The following is a 19142-nucleotide window of genomic DNA, read 5'->3' as shown; positions in this document are numbered from 1 at the left end:
TTCTTTAACTTTCCTCTATGCTCAAGGAGCTCCAAATTTCTTTAAATCACCTTCTAATGCACCCATTGACCCTCAATTTGCCACAAAAACCTATTAAAAACAATAAAATTACAAAAATTAAATATAAAGTAACTAAAGTTAACAAATAAGCTAAAATAAAACTAAAAACATAAAATATACTAAAATATAAGGGCAAAATGGATGTAAATCTACCCTAAAATGCCTATATGAAATGAGTGCAACAAATTCCCTCAAACTCAAACATTTGCTTGTCCTCAAGCAAATTAAAAATAATTAATGCAATTTGGGATACCTTACCTTAAATTTATGAAAACTACTTATCCAAACTCTCAAGCTTACGTTTAGCCACCAACAAACTATATACCCACTTTCAAGGTACAAAGAATTCAATCCTTATCAAAGTTATCACCGTTTAGCCTTAGGTCAATTATCCATATCATCAAGCTCAAACCAATCAATCACAAAGAATAATCATGCCTAAATAGACTATAGAGTAATCCATAAACTAAAGTGTCTCAAATAATGATAGAAGTAAATGAATGAATTAATGATATCTCAATTCCATAGACAATTCTCCTATTCTAATCTCCACTAATGTAGCAAAACACCATCAAAAGATCAAAAGGACTTTCAAGGGTTGTAATGGGGCTAAGGGGGTGATAATGTGGTTAACAAGTAAATGATAAAGGTAACAAAATATGAGAATAATTAATTATTAAAAAATCAAGACACAAATTGTTTTTTCTTTTTTGAATCAAATGGGAGAACGAACTTTACAACTATTCACCAATGCTAACATATAATTTTGAAGCTTTTGGAGAGACTACATAAATAACATTGACTTTGAATTGCAATTGTCCCTTTCAATTTACCCCTAAACTCATTTCTTTGTGTACTTGGGTGGTGAATTACTTTACATACTATGATTGAATTTGCTAGCCTTTTTATTTTAGTCACTTCTCCCAACTAATTATTATATTTTTTTTCTTTTTCTTTTTATTTTTATATATTTTTTATTTTTATTATTATTCTATTTTTTTTTAATTGTATCTATCACTCAAAGAATTATTCTCATGGAGGGTAGGTAAGTGTTTGGGTTTATGGCTATGCATTAATGTGGGTTCCAAAGAAATAAGAGGGATAAATGTAGGCTCAAATTTGTTCCAAAGGGAAATTTTAAAATGAGGTTGGCTATGGCTAAAATATGGGTTTAAAATTCAAGGAATGCCTAGATCATTTCTTTTTTTGAAGTGCATGCTATGATTGTGCCTTGAAAGGTTTAAAAGGATTGTTCTAGGATTGGTGAGACATTAATTAGCTACTTTTATCCTAGAGTTTTCTCTGAGCACTCAAACTCAATGCAATTGATTGGGTGACCCTTGGCTAAGAAGATATAAATTAAGGCAAGGATCTAATAACCTTGCACCTATCCAGAACTTTCAATCCATCAAACCCTTCTAAAAGTAAGCTCAATTACTCTTCAAAGCAATTCTCAATCCTCTAAGGACAAGGTAAAAAATTATTTTTATGATATGCATGATCCTAAAATGAATGCATAAATCAAATTAAAACTAAGTGTAATCTATATGAAAACTATATGTAAATGTATGTGTATGAGTATAGACATGTGTGTGGTATATGTATAAGTGTATGGATTATCTATATATGAATGAATGAAATGCAATAAATGAATGAATGAAAATTTTAAAGAAAATTTTAAAAATTTTGTGTGTGGTATATGTATAAGTGTATGGATTATCTATATATGAATGAATGAAATGCAATAAATGAATGAATGAAAATTTTAAAGAAAATTTTAAAAATTTTGCAAAAATTTTGCCCTCACCCCCAAACTCAAATGAAACATTGTCCTCAATGTCTACAATGAATACAAAGATGGGTAAAATTGTGTGAACTAATTAATTAATGAAATATATACAATTGGAGATTAAATTAATATAAGCTCAAGAATTCCAAAATTAGCTCAAAATGATATTTAACAATGAAGCTTTAGAGAGAAAAATGTGAAAAAGTATCTCAAATGTATGAATTTACACTGTTTAAGATGTTGCTTAACCTGTTGCGTAAGGTAAGCAAAAGCATAAGCATTGATAACATACCATAAGCATAAATAGTATAAGGGTAAGCTGTTACCTCAAAATGATGTTAAACATATGCAGCTCAAAGTAAATTGTGCAACTCATCAATATCAATAAAATTAGGACTGAATAAAAGATAAAGTACAAAAATAATGTACAAGAAGATGAAAAAGTGTAATGAAATAAGATCTAATAATTAAATCAGAAATTAAACCAAAAAGCATTAATAGAATAACTATATCCATATCAGAAGATAAATAAAATAAACTAGACTAAAGGAAATGAATGCAAATATAATCATAAAAACTAATTACCAAAGTATTGCAACTGTTACTAAAGTTTGAAGATTAAAATAAACAGATTACAAAATAAACCTAAAACAGAAACTAAAACTGAATTGAAGAACTAAAACTAGTACTAAACTACTGCTACTGTTCAAGCTCTGTTGTCAAGGCTTTACTGTTGTTCAGTTTGCTGCTGATGGATCTACTAGTGGCACAAGGCATTTTGCTGGGGTAAGCAAAAAATTACTTAAGGTTAAGCATGACTTGCATAGGATAATTGCTTAGGTTAAACATGTAGCAATTGCTGAAATTAAAGATTCTGGGTAATGCTTAGGGTCTGTACAAATTTGCTTAGGGTTAAGCAGAATTTGCATAGGGTACAGCTTAGGGAAAGCAAGCAACAATTGTTGAACTAACAATTCTAGTGTTGCTTAGGGTCAATCACAAATTTGCTTAGGGTTAAGCAGAATTTGCATAGGGTACAACTTAGGGAAAGCATGCAGCAATTGCTGAACTAACGATTCTGGTGTTGCTTAGGGTCAAGCACAAATTTACTTAGGGTTAAGCAGAATTTGCATAGGGTACAGCTTAGGGTAAGTAACATTATCAGCAAATTTTGGCAGGTTTTGGGAAAAATTGTGATTTTACTTACTAAAAACAGTGCAAATGTTATGGAATGCTATCATAACCCTCAGCAATTACCAAATACACATTAACACCACAAAATTGAAGAATTTAAGCTCATCATCTCTCATAAACTTATCAAACATAATACAAGCATGTGGTAATTAGCTCAAATTAGGCACAAATTGTGATTACCCTTTGCAAACTTAATGAAATGGTTTTATTCCTAAGCTTATACCCAAAGCACATTTTCAGTAGCATTTGAGATAAATTCCAAGCATTCAAAAATTGCAGAAAAGACATAGAAATTGACTTCTCAAGCAGCATGAACAGTAGCGTGAACAGTAACATAAACAGTAACTCAAACAAAAACATGTAAATTCTAACAAACTACAAAAACTATATATACACTAAAAGGTAAAACTTAAAAACTATTTTTGCACTTTAATAAAACTCACATTAGTCCTAAATATCAAAATTGATCCTCATTCAAGTTGCATTTCACAAAATTTACATAAGACACAAAATTAAACATGTGCTATCAAGTAGATTTCAATATCAGCAATTTAGCACAAGTTTAAAAGTGTTACTCTTCATAGGGACTAGATAAATGCATGAATTTCCTTTATGCTTGCTCCCTCTCAATTCTTCCTTTTTTTGCTACAAATCTCAATTTGCCCAATTTTCATGAATGACCTACAAAAGATAAACAAATATCACATTTGAGTTTAATGAGGGTAAAAACTAAAATGAGATGAAATAGAAAATTAATAAACTATAAAAGGATATGCTTGGGTTATCTCCCAAGAAGCACTTGTTTAAGGTTTTAAGCTTGACCTTCTTTTCAAAGCTCATGGTGGTCGGAATTGGAAAATATTATGTCCCTTCACAACAGGTGCTGAAATGAATTTATACTTCAACTTTTTTCCATTATATGTGAAAATACCTGTTACTTTGTTCAGAATCCCAACTATATCTTAAAGAATATTCTTACAAACTTTAGATGAATCTCCTCTTTTGAGTGATTTTGATGGAGGCTTGAGCTTAACTTTCGAAGCTTCATTGTTAATCAAATGAGGTGGTAAAGCTGACTTTTTCTTTCGCTCTTTATGCTGATTGCATTGCATTGGAATAGCTTGATTTTCCTCTAGTTTAGTAACTTCAATTTCAACATCATGCTCTATAACATCTACCCTATAATAAGAATTCATCACAGCTGGTTCCTTGGAATGTTGGAATAAATTAAACTCTATTTCCTCCTCCCCCACTGTAAACTTCAGTTTCCCATTCTTTACATCTATATTAGCTCCTGCAGTAGCTAAAAATGGCCTTCCAAGTATGATGGGCGTTCTTACATCCTCCTCCATCTCTAGTACAATAAAATCCACTGGAATGAAAAACTTCCCAACTTTTAATGGCACATTCTAAAATCCCAACTAGATACTTTATAGATCTGTCAGCTAACTGCTAAGAAATAGTTATGGGCTTTAGATCTCCAACCTTTAACTTCTCACATATGGAAAGCGGCATTAAGCTAACACTAGCCTCCAAGTCACATAATGCTCTCTCAATACTTGTTTCTCCAATGTGACATGGTATGGAAAAACTTCCACGATCTTTTAGCTTAGGTGGGAGCTTGTTCTGCAATATAGCACTGCACTCCTCAGTAAGTGCAACAGTTTCATAATCTTCCAACCTTCTTTTATTTGATAAAATCTCCCTCAAAAACTTAGTATAAGAAGGCATTTGAGAAATGACATTGGTGAATGGAATGTTGATATACAACTTCTTTAAAACTTCAAGGAATTTCCCCAACTGCTTATCTGATTGTGCTTTCTGAAACTTCTAAGGAAAGGGCAATGGAGGCTTTTACGGTGCAGGAGGCACATATTTCTCTTCTATTTTCTTTTTATCTTCTTTCTCTTCATTTGCTTCCTTACTAACTTTAGCTTTAGTTGAAGTGGATTCACTCTCACACTCATCTTTCTTTTCTTTCAACTTTACTTCAATTTTGTGTTCTTCCCCCATTACCTTTCCACTTCTTAAAGTAACAGCATTGCACTACTCCCTTGGATTCTCAAGTTGGCTGGGAAGCTTCCCAAAAGCTTTACTATTTGAAGAGCTAGCCTGTTGAGCTATTTGATTCTCTAACATTTTGTTGTGTGTTGCCATTTGATCCACTTTAGATGCTAATTGAGAAATCATTTCTTGTTGACTTTGATGGCTCACTAATAGAGTCTCAATCATGGCTTCCAATCTAGCTGTCTTGTCTGGTTGTGCTTGTTGTGGTGGAGGTTGTTGTGGTTGTGGTGGAGCAGGCCCATTTTGAGGTTTGGGAATTCCAGGAGGAGGACCTATATTCTGCTGAAAATTCTGATGTTGTTGATACCCAGAAGGTTGCTGAAAATTTTGGTGTTGTCCTTGTTTACCTCCCCAAGAGAAATTGGGGTGGTTTCTCCATGCTGGATCATAAGTTATAGAAAATGGGTTACCACCTGGTCTTTGATTATAGTTCCCCACATAATCTACTTGCTCACTTGAAAAATCTTGACTAAATGTAGAAAAATTAGTTGCACAGTTGACATTTGCAGCTCCAACATCTACTAAGTTATTTGAACCTCCAACTGAAGAATTTACTTTCATACTTAACTTGTCCATCTTCCTTGTCAAAGCATCAAACTTAGCATTAATCATATTCATAGCATTAAGCTCGAACATACCAGCTGGTTTCTTAATCTCATTCCTCTCACAACTCCATTGGTAGTTGTTATAAGCAATTTTATCTAGAGCAGAAAAAGCTTCATCTTCAGATTTCTCCATAAGATCACCTCCAGAAGATGCATCAATTGTATTTCTAATAGCTGGTGAAACTCCATTGTAAAAGTGTTGAACAAGCATCAACTTAGGAATCCCATGATGTGGACATCTTCTTTGCAAATCCTTGTACCTCTCCCATGCTTCATACAAGCTCTCATCATCTCTAGGTTTGAAAGAAGTCAGCTCATTTCTTAGCTTAGCTGTCTTGCTTGGTGGAAAATATTGAGCTGAAAATGCTTGAAAAAGTTCATCCCATGTTGTGATAGAACCCGGTGGCAAAGAATGTAACCACTCTCTAGCTCGGTCTTTCAAAGAAAAAGGAAATAACCTGAGTCAAATTGCATCATCAGAAACTCCATTTATCTTCAACATATCACTGATCTCAAGAAAGTGTGCTAGATGCACATGTGGACTTTCACTTGGACTTCCTCCAAATTGTGATTGTTGTACCATTTGACAAAGTGCAGGCTTTAGTTTAAAATTATTAGCTTCTACTCTTGGTCTTGTGATACTTGGCATGAAATCCCCAATGTTAAGATAGGCGTGATCCTTCACAGAGCGATTGTTATTATTGTTAGCCATTTCTTCTTGTAATTGCTCTTGCTCTTGTGCTCTTTCTTGTTGTTATTGAGCTTTAATTTCAGCTTTTCTCCTTTTAGATTCTGCTCTTAAAGCTCTTGCTGTCTTTTCGATTTCTGGATCAAAGAATAAATTGATTTCTTCACTTTTTGTCCTTCTCATAAAATAAAGTACCTAAAAAACAAAATAAATAAATTCTCAAAGTAAAATGGTAAAAGAAATTAAAAATAAAATAAAATGCCCAAATTAACCAAACAAACAATCGTTCAATATCAAACAAAAATCAAATCCCCAGCAACGGCACCAAAAACTTGATGGGCGTATCCGCAAGTATACGGGTCGTCTCAAGTAATAGAGTGATGAGTAAAGTATCGTTCCCACGAGGATTTGTCATTTGAGTACCAAACTATGAATAAAGCGATTATTTGGGCTAATGATTGATGAATAAATGATAAATGTAAATGAGCAAAGTAAATTGATTAATCTAATTGGAATGGTAAAGAGCAAATAAATAAATTCTAAATCTAATTTGCAATTAAACTAAATTAATAACGGGTAATTTAAATTAAAGTCTAATTATGTTAAAAGTGATTCCAGAGTTGGGGGTTTATGCATAAATTAATTGGAATTTATCTTGGGTATTCCAAGTTTTAGAGAAAAATAGAGTTTGAAGGTTATTGATTCTAAATTCCTTTGATATCTTTTACAAGCAAACCAAAGTGTATTCTAAAATAACTAAACCCACTTTCGTATGTTATTTGATTACTTTAAAACCCATTAAGTTTTGTAACCAATCATTAATTCCTCTTAAAATTCTAGTTTATTTCTAAATCTAGGTAATTTTAACTTCCAATCCTTGATTATCTATCAATGACTTTCACCTTTCGGTCCTTCAATTAAAGATTAGCACAATACCCAATGGGTACCAACATTAGGCAAGTAAATCAAGCACATAAGGAAGGAATCAAAACTCATATTTATATAAAATATGGAAATACCTAATCTAAATCCATAAATTAATCTAAAATATATTTTCCAACTCTGAAATCTAAAGAGTTTACTTACTCATGTTGGTATTTACAAGAAAGATTGATGGAAAAGTAAAGAAAAACACGATAAGAGGACTAAAAATAGAAAAACCCAGGTAGAAGAACCCAAAACTCTGATTTCTGGAGCTCCCAAAGATAGTTGCAGCAGCTCCTCCCTCAGAAAAATGGCGCCTTCCTCCTCTCTCTATTTATAATTTTTTTTTCTTTCCTTTTGTTTCTTCCCGTTTCCTTTTGTGGCAAAAGCTAGAAAATGATGCTTTTATATGGTCCCAAAGGTTGCCTAAAAATAGATAAGAGCCAAGGAGTAGATAGGACATGAGGTGTAAAATTATCCAAGTCAGCAGCATTATTCACGTTCTAGGCAGTCTGCTTAGGATACTGCTTAACTCTAAGCAACTTCTTCAACAAATTTCAGCCTCTGGTTGAACTATCTGCTTAAGGTTAAGCAGACCCTCGGCAGATCTCGGCAGGCTTGGAATAAAATGGATTTTTCTGCTCATACTTGACTTCCAGCTTGACTTATGCTGCACCTTAAGCACTGCTGCTTACCCTAAGCAGGATCTCAAGCAGGATCTCAAGTAATTCTCGGCATGTTTTGGGATGAAAGCTTAAACGTGTAGGATTTAAGCCGTGTTTGACTTGTGGCTTTACCAGGCTTAAGGTTAAGCAATATGAAATACCCTAGGCAACATCATAAGTAAAGTCTCAAGCAAATTTCGGCTAACTTGATCTTTCAATGCTTGATTTCTTTAACTTTTCTCCATGCTCAAGGAGCTCCAAATTTCTTCAAATCACTTTCTAATGCACTCATTGACTCTCAATTTGTCACAAAAACCTATTAAAAATAATAAAATTACAAAAATTAAATATAAAGTAACTAAAGTTAACAAAAAAGCTAAAATAAAGCTAAAAACATAAATATACTAAAATATAAGGGCAAAATGGATGCAAAACTACCCTAAAATGCCTATATGAAATGAGTGCAATACAGTGACGGTGAGAAGTGAAGCCTGAAATACCAAACCAGCAGCTCCTGCATGGCCAAAGAGAAGCAAAATATAAGAACAAGATCTAGAACCAGAACTTTTAATAGAGCTGTAACACGTGCAAGAAGCAAAAAGACTACCTTTAAAATGCCCAATCGCTTGACCAAGGTTGCAGATAAGAATGTTGCCACAACACCCATGGAAGCACATAATCCACTGAAACTGCCAATGATAGATGGATTTCCTCCTGTTAACATATTTCATACAATTTATGGCAGTTAGCAAGAAATTAAATGACACCTGAGGGTTTACTAAATCAAAGCTTGTAGGCAATTATAATATATCATCAATAGAACTTCAAATGAAAAAGATGTAATCACATTAGAGGATGTTGCCGCAAGGGTTTTGCGGTCGCCGAACGATTCTCACCAAAGTGGAAAAGTGAGGAGTTACTACTTTAATTTTTAGGGAAATTAAAGAAAACTGTTTATTATTTTAAAAATTCTTAATGCCACTTCTAAAACATAGATTTTAAGTTCGGGGTCCGCATACGTGTGGGGACTGAAGGAGCGGAAGCATGTTGATTGGTTCATTGGAGCATTGAATTTCAAAAATTTCTTCTAGGGTTTCACACATTATGCCGCATCTCTTATGTGCCTAATTAATTTCAATGCTCAATCGCATATTAAAACACTTTTAATATTTATTAAGATCTATGTTTGCCATTCAAGATTGTGAATTAACAAATTAATTCATTTAAACCCTAGTTTAAAAGAGGAGTTTGAGCACTAACCTCTTTGATGCACTATGGATGCAATTAGCACCTTTAGGAAGCACCTAGGACCCCAAGTGTTATCCCTCTAGCTTGTCCACACTAAGTGTAACACCCCTGTTTGTATAGCCTGGTATATTTCACTGTTTCGGTGACCGGTGTCGGTCTGGACAATTAAGGGGATTAGAACCACACTTAAGACAACTAAAGAAGCCATAAATACAAATAATTAGTAATTTCCAATTAGTTAAGTATAAATAAGAAAAAAACAGAACATAAGAAGTTAAACGAGCCGAGAGTCACAGCGATGGGTGATCGTCTCAGGAACGACTGCGAAGTCATTTTGAACTCAAATTTCGAACCGTAAAATATGACGCAGTGGTCCTTAGGACTATTACGAACACAGTGGAAAAGAGAAAATCACAAAAAAGAACTGTTAAGCCAGTCAAATAATTAAGTCAGGGAGCCAAAAGAAATATTGAATTATTTGCAAACCGGGATGAACTGGCGAGGGGCAATTTGGTCAATTGACCCCGAGAGTTGACTCCTGACCTAACTATCAAATAAAATCGGAGAAAAGAAAATTTCAGAATCGAGAATTAAATTAAAGAACTAATAAAAAAAAGAAGAGAAAATGAAAAAGTTAAAAAGGTGATGACATCATGCATGACATCATGCATGATGCCATAAAAATAAGAATTTGTGAATTTAATTAATTAGATTTTTGGGTCTTCCTAAGACATAAAAAGACAAAAGAAAAGAAAAAAAAATCAAAAAGCCTTCTTCTTCTTATCCCTTGCCGCCTCCCATCTCTCTCTCCCTCACCATTGCTAACTCCATTAAAGCTTGCACTCAAGCTTTGAAATCCTTACTAAACCTCAACTTCTCCCATAATTGCTTCATAAAAACTTGTTCTAGTCACTTGAGAAGGAGATTGGTCATCAAAGAAAGAAGAAAAAAGGAAAGCTTAAAAACACCTAACAAGATTAGTGATTTAAGATAAAAAAAAATTAGTTTATTTGTTGTATTTTTAGCTTGATTAACTTGTAAATAAAATTAAAATGAAATGAAACAAATTGTTGAGGGACCAAGCTGAAATTCGGCCAGCATGTGTATGGGGGTGTTCTTTTATGATTTGAATGGTTTGAATGAGTATATGAACTTTAATTAGTTGAATGGTTATGATTAAAGGCTTTGGAAGTAGCTAAATGCAAGAGTTTGTGAATTAGAGTTTTGGACATTAGGGTTTAGAGATAAAAAATGTGAGAAACTTGTAAATAATATTTTGGACCTAATTTGAATTGAGAAATGGTCATTTGTGACCAAATGAAGTGTGTAGGAATGGTTGGTGTTAAGGCCAAATTCGGATTGAGTGTGGTCATGCTGTTGGCAGCATGACCAAGTCAACTTTGAAGGACCAAAAATGAAATTTTACAAGTCCAATTGGTATGAGACCAATTGGGAATAAAAATAGACACTAAATGACACAATTTTCATTCAGGAAGTATGCCTAAAAAGTGACCAAAACCTAATGAACAAATTGACCAAACTTGAAAAATCACAATCTGCCTCTGTACAAACTGACCAAATGAATAGTGTTTATTCATTTAGTCATAACTCGAGCTAGGCAAGTTAAAATGACCTAAAATTTTACCAGTGGTTAGATGAGATATAGACCTAAAACTTTTATGAAGAACACAAACCCAAATTATGCCATTAACCCAATCAAATTATTGAGCAAAGTTGAGTCACTGAATCTGCAGAACTGCAGATTTGCCATATGAACAGTAAAGTTTCAAACCAATGGAAACCTAAGACATAGTAGAACATTTCATATGAAGAAAATTAGACCAAATTATGGACTTAACTTGATCAAATTGCTGAACGAAGTTGGAGCAATAAATATGCAGAACTAAAATCTGCAACATGATCAGTAACTGTATTTTGGCTATAACTTGAGCTTAAAAACTCCAATTGGAGTGATTCAAAAAGGAGAATAAACTTAAGACAATAGGGAACATTTTCTGTGAAGGAAGTTTTGCCAAATTTCAACAGTAAAGTGACCAATGGAACTGTGCAACCTTATACACCAAAACTGAAAATTTATCAAATTTACCTAAAAGACTTAGAATTTGAATAAATAATCAAAACTAATAAATTTAGTGACCAAAATGTGGTATGTGGGTAAAGTTTGAATTCCCATACCTATTAAGCCTTAGAAAGTCAACAATTTGACTTGAATAGTATAGTGAATAGTAACCCCAAAACACAAAATTTCAAGAACGTCGAGTTTAGCACGTTAGACCTAGGTAAAAGTGAAGTTAAATTTATTTTTGGATTTATGCTAAGTTATGGCACTGAAACACTATAAAATTGTGTGTTTTAGTTGAAAAGAATACCGGGAAAGAACCCGAGGAACCGAGTTAAGGCCAAAAGGCGACTCGCTTGAGGTTTGTGCACAACATCACTATGCTTTAAAATTTATTGATTAAGTGAATGAAATATGCATTTTACTTTTGCTTTGAATTGTTGAAAGTATTGTGACCCTATTTATGATGTTTTGATTTAAATTGTGAAAGATATTGTGTATATTTGAAATGACAATGTTTAGCAAATTATTAAGATAAGTTTTGAAACCACAGTGTCCTGACCATATATTTGAACACCTCACTAGCACGACTAGTGGGGGTAATTAGTTTCGAATTTTGATTCCTTCTTTAGAGAAGTGTTGAGGTGTGCCAGTAGAAGAGGATGTGAATGGATATTCATATATTTGAGCTAACTAGCCTTGTGATGTGATTTCTCTTTAGCTTCTGGCTATTGAGATTCTATTTGTTTCGAATGGCATGATCTAACTGTGGGTTTTATGAAATGTGATTTGATCCTTCAAAATGAAATTTTTGGGATTAAAATCTCATAATGCATGATTTGTACTTAATTCTCATGTTCAGTCAAATTTTTGAATAAATGTGATTTAAGTTTTGCATAAAGATTATTTTAGTATGTTGTGCACCACTGAGTCCTAGTACTCAGTGATAGCTTCTATTGCTGTCGCAGATACAAAGACTAGAAGAGCAGCAGACTGAGCTGCTAAGGATTAAAGATCATTCAGCTTGAAGTTATCGGGTATAATTTATACCCTAATTATAAATATTTCTTTTGATGTATGTATTGCATATAAATGTATGGACATGTAAATGGGTCTTGAGCAGCTTGTGCAAAATTTGTATGAAGTTTGTAATAAAGTTTAGTTTGTATTTCTTTTGATGTAAATTTTGTAAGGATGTATATAAATTATTTTGTCTCTAATGAAATATGAGTGGAACTATTTTATTTAATTTGAATGAAATGTATTGCTAGTATTTTGAGGATTATTGAATTTTAAACTTGAGAAATTGATTGAAATGATTGTGGAGTTGTTGAAATGGATTGAGTTTGATTGTGAAATTGAAGTAGTTGTTGAGAAAACATTTTTAGAAGTACTTTTTACAGGTATTTGAAGAACTGTTTTCTCAAAATATAAAAGAAACTCTGTCAAAATTTTTAGAAAATTGCGAAAAAATAAAATGGGCAAAAAGTTTAAACTAGTTTTTAATTTCGATTAAATATTTTAAATACTTATAAAAAAATGCTCACCACTTATCAAAAATAAGAAAACTATTTTAAAATCCCTTGTAGGGTACTTAATGAGTTATCGGTAGGTGAAGTGCGGTAGTTCATTAGGTATTCTATAGGATCATGTTATACCTTACAGAGGGATAAGGTGTGACATGTTTTGGTGGTATCAGAGCAAATTTTTAAAGTATGTTTTAACTTGAGAATTTGTGTCTTTTCTTTGGTAAGTACAACTGCTCAATGTCCATAATTGTTATATACAGTGCATTACATCATAAATATGAACTAACGGAGGGAAATCTCCATGTGTTACTTGTTCAGGAGATACCCTAACTTCAAACTGAAATGGAAGAAGGGGATCGCTCAGTTGAGCAGTCTGTTGAAGCTGAGGCACAAGGGGAAGCCCCAGCTTTACCGAATGTCAATGGATCAGTAGCACCAGCCTCACAAATGTCGCAGTTTCCTGCACAGTTCGCACAGCAAATTGCTGTGATGTTTCAACAAATGACTGGGGGTATGCCTGCTCAAGCTCCACCCTAGACACCTGTGGCACAACCACTGCCTCCAGCTAGACAGTATGATAAATTACTGAAGTATAGGGCTGCAGAATTTAAGGGTACAGTGGACCCTTTAGAGGCAGAGCAATGGCTTGAAAAAATGGACAGAGTATTTAAGAAGCTGCACTACCAAGATGAACTGAAGTTTGAGTATTCTGTGTTGCTACTGCAAGGGGATGCGTATGGTTGGTGGAAGACCATCTCCCACAGCTTGGCTGAACCACCAGTGCTAACCTGGGATGACTTCATCAGAGAATTTAGACAGAAATACATCCCAGATGCATATGTTGATCAGAAACTGCAAGAATTTTTAAGTTTGAAACAATGGAATAGATCAGTGGCAGAGTATGAGAGGGAGTTCTCCCGCTTAAGTCATTATGCAGGGAGTCTCCTTACTACCAGTAAGGCAAGGTGCAAGAGATTTGAGACGGGTTTGAAGCCCAGCATAAGGATGCAAGTTGTGGGATTTCGACACAGCAACTTCTCAGAGCTCATGTCTCAAGCACTTGAGTTGAAAAGAATAGAATCAGAAGCAACCCCAGTAAAAGAAAAATCAGAGAAAGCTAAGAAATTAGAAAAAGATAAGGGGGAAAAGTCAGTAGAGCTGAGTTCTGGTGGTACCTCTGGAAAGAAAAAGAAGTTTAGTGGACCCAGCAGGGGTCGAGTTGGAAGATTTGGTAGGGGCAGACTTTCCGGACAGAGACCCCCTAGGTCTGGTTAGCAGTCGAGAAGGGGTTCACATTCTGCCCGCCTGTGTGAGACTTGTGGCAAGATTCATGGGGGGGAGTGTTATTGGACCACTAGAGCCTGCTTTAATTGCGGAGGGTACTTAATGAGTTATCGGTAGGTGAAGTGCGGTAGTTCATTAGGTATTCTACGGGATCATGTTATGCCTTACAGAGGGGTAAGGTGTGACACTAAGATCACCAATGGGCAGCCCCCAACTTTGCTTCTCAAGCCTTGCTAACCATTTATAATTTGGGATTTTGCTTTTAGAGAGGTTATATGTGTGTATAGGACACTAGAAATAATTTCTAGCAATTTTAATTCAAAGGGAATGGAGTAATTCTCTTTGAATTGTTGTAGAAAAGCAAGGAGAGGGAGAGGGAGAGAGGTGCCGCCACCTTTTGAAAGACAAAAGAGTTATTTGTTTCTTCTTTTCTTTTCTCTTTTATAATTAGGTCAAATAATCACTTAAACCATTTGCCACATGCTACCACCACATTGCATCTTATTTTTAATTGACTTAATCACATTAAGCCAAGTATCAAAGCTATACTTAATCTTGACTTTGATCACCTTGCATGATAGGAAGACAAATGGTAAACTTATATAATGCCATGTGTCACCATCTCATGGTGCCACATATCACCATGTAAAATGACCAAATTACCCTTATGTTCTAATTTTGAATTCTCAACCCAAAATCATTATTTCTCCTCTTCTAATCAATTTATATCAAATATAAATTAATTAATTAATCTCCATTAATTAATTTCTCACAATTAAATTCATATTTAAACACTTTAAATATAAATTTAACTTATACTATACATCCAATAACCTAGATTTGGTTTCAAGCCATGTTAGGGACTTTGCAATCTTATTGCAAATCAAATCTATTTAATTAATCAATTAAACTCTTTAATTAATCAATTAAATCACATTTTACTTGGTGATTAACTTGTGTATGTGTGTGACTCACTAGACTCATCACTAATTGGCAATGAGATATGATATTAACTCTTAATATCATCATAACCCTTTCTTATCATAAATGATCTCTCTAAATCATTTTAGGCATCTCATAAACCATGGTTGACACCTTGCATAGCATGCCATGGCCACCCAATCAGTAACAAGGAATACCTTAAATGAACTTATAATCATATGTTACCATGCACTAGAATCTCTCCGTTACAAAATCCCAATTCAAGCTGGAATCATGGTTAATGTCAAACCCCATTTGCTATGAACATTATGTTCTCTTTTAATTCCAGTTCTTGATTAATTAGATTTTCTTGTCAGAAACTCTTTTCTGACTAAATCTGTCTGTCCTGGCTAGGAACTTGAAACATTAAGAATAATTAAATGAACATAGGATTTTACCCCTATTTACTTAGGGTAACATATTCCATCTTGATCAAACCCTTATCTCTATATATAACTAGTAGGAGCCAGCACATGCCCATATACCCATACACAGTGCAAGTATGAAAGCAGTATCAAACTCAAACTACTTATATACAAGATAACTGTGTTATCTCAGGTCTAAAGATTATATGCACTGATATGATATATGACAATGCATTTACAAGAGTAAACTCCATGTGTTTGTCATATGCGTCACTGGTTCGGCCTACTTATCATGTATAAGTGCCTATCATATTTGTTATGTGACATGAGACTTACCACTCCATCTTATTTATATCTCATATAAATACTTTGGGAACAAACATAATAATAATCTTTCTGGATAATTAATGTCCTGTGTGAAGTATCCTCGATTGTGAATCAATTTATGATACTTTGTACTAGAAATACTGTCACTCATATTCTTAACAACTTAAGAATAAAATTTCTAACAAAATATCAATGGACATTTTCTATTCCACATAAATACATTATGTAAATGAAAAAATAAAATTGCCTTTTATTAATAAAATATGCACAAGATACATACTAAATAATATACTCTAGGGCAGACTACTAATAGGCACCCCATATCATCCCTTAACGAGGGCAAGTAGATTTAATGATATACTCTTTATAAGTTAAAGTCGATAATTTTGGGATTAAAACTACAATATTGGTTCCCGATATAGGAACGCTTGATATTTCACTATTCAGAGTATCCCAAGAACACAAGTAAATGGGATAACCTTAAAGTGAGTTGAGATTGAGTTTGTTTAATTTATTATGTATTTATTAAATTTCTCCCTCCCCGAATTAGGACTCTAATTCCGAAGAGGTATTATTTGATCCCTAGAGATTCACAATGAGTGAAGAGAACTCTCGGCTCGCTAATCATTCACCTCCTCATTGGCATCCAAATAATTGAGGGTGTGGTGTGAATATGCATGAACTGATATGGGTATAGATTTTCATTCCTTTTAATTAGGACTTTAATTCAAAAGGAATAGGCTAATTAAAACCTATAGAATACCCTTCATTATTGAGGACTCTCAATTAATGAAGAAAAGTCTTATCATCGACATAATTAGCTGTAAAATCTTTATGCATATCGTTTCATTTTAAACTATCTAGTATTTTGTAACTACGGTATTTTGTTTGATTAAGCCGAACTGAATGAAGGACATGAGGATTCCTAAGAAGGACTCTCCATTAGATCCCTATATAGAACTCGGGGTTCTTAGAAGGACTTTCGCGAACCGAATATTGAAACGTGTTCGATAAATTTGTTTAAGAGTGTGTAGAATTTTTGCGAAAATAAATCAACATCTGGGATTTTAAGAGAAGGACTCTCTCTCGATCTCCCATATTTGGAAGAATGATCTTCATAGTAAAACATAAAAACTAAGGGGGTTTAAGGAAAGAACTCTTTCCCGAACTCCCCTGTTTATAAAGGGCGAGCTTTATAATAAAATGTAAAATTGAGGGAGTTCAAGAAAAGGACTCTCTCCTGAACTCCGTGTTTATAAAAGACGACCTTTGTAATAAAAAAAAAACGCAAAACTACGAGGATTCAAAGAAATGACTCTTTCTCGAACTCCCGCTAAAAGATAAGAAGGATGTAAAGAATGAGACGATTCAATGTGAATATGGCGTATTGCGCGCGTTATTTTCCGATCTCTCTTTACTATCCGAACTCTTTTCTCACTCTCTTTATTTTTGATTTCTTATTAGTTATCCAAACTCTGCATATCTACCTTTATTTATGTCTGACCTTCTGTCCTTTATTGTTTTCGACCTCTCCAATCAAGTCCAAACTCTTTATATTGAGCCGGACTCCATCATCAGACCTTTTTCTTTTTGTTATTCTTGATCTCTCCAATTAAATCCGAACTGTCTATCTCAACACCCTCATTTTACCTGGCCCCTCCTATCCGAACTCTTCAATATTCTTCCGAACCTCAAGTAACATTTATACTACCCGCACTCTCATTTTTACACTACTAAAAGTAAAAAGAAGCATGCTTTTGAAATGACGAATGTGTTACTATAACAGGCAGAAGATAATATTTATGAGACAAACTAATCTATTCTAAAAGTTCAGCGTGATTAGATGTTTCAAAAGTTTGGATTCTATCTTACGTAACAAATACAACCTAATTACATTCAATCAGAGGAAGGGTTATTAAGGCATTTAACTGTAAAGAGCTATTAAAGGTGACAGGAGAGCTGTCACTGATATGTCACATCAAAAGGGATCACGGCGGCTAGGCTGACCAAGAGTGCCTCTTGAAATGACGAAAGCGTCAGGGATAAGATTCTGATGACGAACCCAGATTAGACCACCGGGCTATTGTGCGAATCTACCGAAGAAAGGGACCGATGAATTTGGAGTTCTTGAGACAAGATTCTTTAGATTCTTTAGAAAACACGTTTCTAAAGTCCCTTAAAGACCAAGAACTTCAGAACAAAAGGCAAAGAAGCTAAGGAGCAATACTCAAAACCAGGGATCCCAACCAAAGACCAGTGACCAGAGACCCCTTCTATAGTGTAGCATTAATGTATTTATAGGGAACGGGGGTCTTAAAATGGAAGGTCAGGATTTGAGTAGGAAAAGATGAAGGGTTTGGATTTAGAAGGACAAAATCCAAAGGTCGAGAATTAAAGAGGATCAAAATTGAGGGTTGAGATTTAGCTTAGAGTTCTTTTGTCCTTTCCTTTCTAATCCAACGGTTAGGGGTTTTGCCTTACAGAATGGATCCGAAGGCCGGGAAGGAAAAGTGCTGAATCTATTATTTACTTTTAATCTAATGGCCCAAAACCCATCCTCACAAGTGAGATCTATGGTGTAGATTGAGGCATACCAGAATGCTTTAACCGCCTCAGATCCAATGGTTCGGGTTCGTCCTTACAAATGGAATGGATGGTAGAGATTAGATCGTACCCCAAATGCTTTAACTAACTCAGATCCGATGGTGGGGGAGTTGATCTTGCAGATCAAGGATCATGACTAACTTTTGAACTCTTGATTCCCCAAACCTTCTGATCTTTATTTGCCATTTCTCGATCTACCTGATTTTTGTGTCTCATTCTCCTACCCGATCTCTCATTATGGTTGGCAGCTCTAAGACCTTCTATTCTGATATCTTAAACCAACTCTTTCCACGTTTGATTTCTTCTCGCTTCTTAATCTCTTTCCTATCCCTCCTCTGCATCTAGTCTATATCGGTGAACCTCAAATAACGATGAAGCATTAAACTCTCCACTTACCGATGAGCTGCTTTGAGTTCTACAGGCATTAAATGCCTAGGCCTATATATACTAAGAGGTAGTAGGCTGCCATTCTCACATTTTCACCTTTCCTTCTCCAATCAATTTTCGGCATGTTCTTCCCTATGCCTTACCTTTCCAACATCATTTTTTGCTATGACAGTCGCTTTGATCTTTTTCCTATTACTTTCTTTGTCTGTCACTTGAAAATGGACGACAGTGATGTTCGGAGAATTACGAGAACGTCATCCGATAATGGCGAGGGAACGGGACTAAACGGCCGATCAGGGTCCAAAATGACTACCATACTGATCTCTAATCAGCCTACCGATCCGA

At 34.3% G+C, this 19142-nt stretch overlaps 1 protein-coding gene and 1 non-coding gene across 2 annotated transcripts in view; one reads left to right on the top strand and one right to left on the bottom strand.

Moving 5' to 3' along the window:
• The window catches only part of LOC110637539 (solute carrier family 40 member 3, chloroplastic), a 30074-nt gene that overhangs the window by 2142 nt on the left and 8790 nt on the right, over positions 1 to 19142 (bottom strand). The window contains 3 exon segments of the mRNA XM_058144583.1: positions 3693 to 3696; positions 8469 to 8510; positions 8600 to 8706. Of these exon segments, the coding sequence (XP_058000566.1) occupies positions 3693 to 3696; positions 8469 to 8510; positions 8600 to 8706 (153 nt within the window).
• LOC131179008 (small nucleolar RNA R71) lies at positions 5937 to 6043 on the top strand. Its single transcript, XR_009148015.1, has one exon. It is a non-coding gene; the product is annotated as a small nucleolar RNA R71 (small nucleolar RNA).

This window comes from Hevea brasiliensis, chromosome 3, assembly GCF_030052815.1.
Source record: "Hevea brasiliensis isolate MT/VB/25A 57/8 chromosome 3, ASM3005281v1, whole genome shotgun sequence".
In the NCBI taxonomy this organism is placed as follows: Eukaryota; Viridiplantae; Streptophyta; class Magnoliopsida; order Malpighiales; family Euphorbiaceae; genus Hevea; species Hevea brasiliensis.
This window is presented reverse-complemented; position numbering and strand designations above follow the sequence as displayed.